The sequence below is a fragment of the Electrona antarctica genome (genome assembly GCF_951216825.1).
Source record: "Electrona antarctica genome assembly, contig: scaffold_120, whole genome shotgun sequence".
Classification (NCBI taxonomy): domain Eukaryota; kingdom Metazoa; phylum Chordata; class Actinopteri; order Myctophiformes; family Myctophidae; genus Electrona; species Electrona antarctica.
In genome coordinates, this window is record NW_027638352.1 from 395,001 (window position 1) to 398,839 (window position 3,839).

Sequence of the window (3,839 nt, forward strand, 5' to 3'; positions counted from 1 at the left end):
AACCTTCTCCACACGACTCATATTGGAACATTGAAAAGCCAACGCAAGGCGTCCAATAGCAGAGGTCTTGACCACGTGTTGTTCACGCCCCCTTTTCCCCCCAGAGCCTCTCCTCATTGGAGGATGAGGATAGGAGCCCTGCCTCGCCCAATCGGGGCAGAGGAACCGCTGATCGCGGCGCGATCCCATTGGCCTGCTCCACCCCCAAGCCTTCTCCGATCAGAAAGCTCCTCCCCTTTTCACCCTCGCAGGTTAGCCGCCCGTCCAATCACCGCCGACCATCCTTGGTCATCTGATGACATCATCCTCACTCTCAACCAATCAGTGTGACATCTATCATCCCCCCCCCTCCCCCCTCTGTTTTGTGTCGTGATTGGTTGGTTTGGTCCAGTGTGACGTCACTCACTCATCCCATCCCCTGGGAAGTCATTTCTCTAAGGCAGTGGTTCCCAAACCTTTCCATGTCAAGGACCCCCAAATTGACACTAATTAGCCGCGAACCCCCATTAGAACCCCCATTAGAACCCTCATTAGAACCCCCATTAGAACCCCCATTAGAACCCTCATTAGAACCCCCATTAGAACCCCCATTAGAACCCCCATTAGAACCCCCATTAGAACCCTCATTAGAACCCTCATTAGAACCCCCATTAGAACCCTCATTAGAACCCCCATTAGAACCCCCATTAGAACCCCCATTAGAACCCCCATTAGAACCCTCATTAGAACCCCCATTAGAACCCCCATTAGAACCCCCATTAGAACCCTCATTAGAACCCCCATTAGAACCCTCATTAGAACCCTCATTAGAACCCCCATTAGAACCCTCATTAGAACCCCCATTAGAACCCCCATTAGAACCCCCATTAGAACCCCCATTAGAACCCTCATTAGAACCCCCATTAGAACCCTCATTAGAACCCATTAGAACCCCCATTAGAACCCCCATTAGAACCCCCATTAGAACCCTCATTAGAACCCTCATTAGAACCCATTAGAACCCCCATTAGAACCCCCATTAGAACCCTCATTAGAACCCCCATTAGAACCCTCATTAGAACCCATTAGAACCCCCATTAGAACCCCCATTAGAACCCTCATTAGAACCCCCATTAGAACCCCCATTAGAACCCTCATTAGAACCCCCATTAGAACCCCCATTAGAACCCTCATTAGAACCCCCATTAGAACCCTCATTAGAACCCATTAGAACCCATTAGAACCCCCATTAGAACCCCCATTAGAACCCTCATTAGAACCCCCATTAGAACCCTCATTAGAACCCCCATTAGAACCCCCATTAGAACCCCCATTAGAACCCCCATTAGAACCCCCATTAGAACCCTCATTAGAACCCTCATTAGAACCCCCATTAGAACCCTCATTAGAACCCCCATTAGAACCCTCATTAGAACCCTCATTAGAACCCTCATTAGAACCCTCATTAGAACCCTCATTAGAACCCCCATTAGAACCCTCATTAGAACCCCCATTAGAACCCCCATTAGAACCCCCATTAGAACCCTCATTAGAACCCCCATTAGAACCCTCATTAGAACCCTCATTAGAACCCCCATTAGAACCCTCATTAGAACCCTCATTAGAACCCTCATTAGAACCCCCATTAGAACCCCCATTAGAACCCTCATTAGAACCCTCATTAGAACCCCCATTAGAACCCCCATTAGAACCCTCATTAGAACCCCCATTAGAACCCCCATTAGAACCCCCATTAGAACCCTCATTAGAACCCCCATTAGAACCCTCATTAGAACCCCCATTAGAACCCCCATTAGAACCCTCATTAGAACCCTCATTAGAACCCTCATTAGAACCCTCATTAGAACCCTCATTAGAACCCCCATTAGAACCCCCATTAGAACCCTCATTAGAAACGGCCGTCAGGATGATTTGATTATTTTAGGAATACAGTTTACCAAAAAAAGGGAATTCAGGAAAATGCAACCCAGTGAAGGATGAGTGAATGACATCAGACTTCGCTGCTCTGTGAAGGATGAGTGAATGACATCAGACTTCGCTGCTCTGTGAAGGATGAGTGAATGACATCAGACTTCGCTGCTCTGTGAAGGATGAGTGAATGACATCAGACTTCGCTGCTCTGTGAAGGATGAGTGAATGACATCAGACTTCGCTGCTCTGTGAAGGATGAGTGAATGACATCAGACTTCGCTGCTCTGTGAAGGATGAGTGAATGACATCAGACTTCGCTGCTCTGTGAAGGATGAGTGAATGACATCAGACTTCGCTGCTCTGCTGTGGACAAAATAATTGTGATGAAAGATATTATCGCGATAATCAAAATAATGCTTAAAGCAGTGGTTCCCAAAGTGTGGTCCGGGGACCCCCCGGGGTGCTTGAGGGAGTTCCTGGGGGTCCCCAGCTAAATGATAGTTTGGAACCAAATGGACCCTTATGGGTTTGTAACTCTGACAGTGTAATGCATGGAATCAAATGGACCCGTTTGTACACTCAACTCTTAACATTGATTTTACAATATAAATTGGGGGTCCCAGAGATATAAATGCCATTCAATGGGGGTCCGTAGATCTAATGCATGTCAAACTGAGGGTCCTTGAAATTAAACGGGTTGAGAATCACTGTTAGAACCGTAAAAATCTTCCCTGGTGTATCTTTTCAAACGGGGGTCCCCAGCTGGGGGTCCGCGGGCTAATTAGTGTAATTGTGGGGGTCCTTGGCATACACGGATTAAAACAGTGGGAAAATCTAGTTTGTCATCGTCATAAACGATGACAGCGATTACCGTGTCGTCGTCCGTCCCCCCCCCCCCCCCCCCCCCCCATGTTTGCGTCTTCACACAGACTCTAAACTCTGCTCTGATTGGCTGGCCTTTCCTCTGTCTCACAGTTTCTCAACCAATCAATGAGCCCGGGGGAGCATCACTCAGACAGCGACGGTCGACCAATGGGATCGCCGGTCGACTCCAAACCACCAATAGGCATCCAGCTGCATCACCACATGTAAATATTATTATTATTATTATGATTAAATGTAATGCATCTAGAATAAAGGTGTGTGAATGTGTGTGTGAATGGGTGAATGTAATGCACCATCTATGTAAAGGTGTGTGAATGTGTGTGTGAATGGGTGAATGTAATGCACCATCTATGTAAAGGTGTGTGAATGTGTGTGTGAATGGGTGAATGTAATGCACAGTCTATGTAAAGCGCCTTGGATAAAGGCGCTATATAAATGCACCATTTACCATTTATCATTCTATTAACATAACTATGGTTACTATGGAGTTATGAACATGGTCGACGGCAATGAAACTTTGATACACATCGTATCAGTATCGTGTTCTGACTTTTGACCTCTGTCTGTCTGTCAGGTTTCGGACTCCAACCATCCGTCGTTCCATCTTGGAGTTAACCCCTCGAACCCCGACGCCTTTCAGGAGCTCCGAGACCCCCAAATACACCCCCTTTAAACTGATGGTGAGAAGACGCACACCCACACCCCCTGGGGGTCCCCGGACCCCCAGGAACTCCCTCAAGGACCCCTGGGGGTCCCCGGAGCCCCTGGAACTCCCTCAGGGACCTCCCCGGACCCCCTGGAACTCCCTCAGGGACCCCTAGGGGTCCCCGGTGTCTCCAACATGCTGTGACTGATCTTTCTTCATGTCTCCTCCAGAACTCCCCCCTGGACAGAGAGATGGTAGAGTCCATCAAACAGGAGCCCATGGAGTGTACCATCTCAGTGGGGGGGGAGGAGCCCCCCCCGATCAAGAAGATCAAACAGGAGGTACAGTTGGTTTCACGTCCTGAGGATAACAGGAAGCTATGAGAGGCATTTATTTA

At 48.3% G+C, this 3,839-nt stretch overlaps 1 protein-coding gene across 1 annotated transcript in view; it reads left to right on the forward strand.

Annotated features, from left to right (window-relative positions):
* myb (v-myb avian myeloblastosis viral oncogene homolog) overlaps positions 1 to 3,783 on the forward strand; it is a gene marked incomplete at both ends in the record, with an annotated part of 11,589 nt that extends 7,806 nt beyond the window's left edge. Inside the window, 3 exons of the mRNA XM_079531038.1 lie at positions 2,887 to 2,999; positions 3,371 to 3,476; positions 3,673 to 3,783. Coding sequence (XP_079387164.1) covers positions 2,887 to 2,999; positions 3,371 to 3,476; positions 3,673 to 3,783 — 330 coding nt within the window. The remainder of the gene's footprint in view (positions 1 to 2,886; positions 3,000 to 3,370; positions 3,477 to 3,672) is intronic.
* Positions 3,784 to 3,839: the final 56 nt, after the last annotated feature.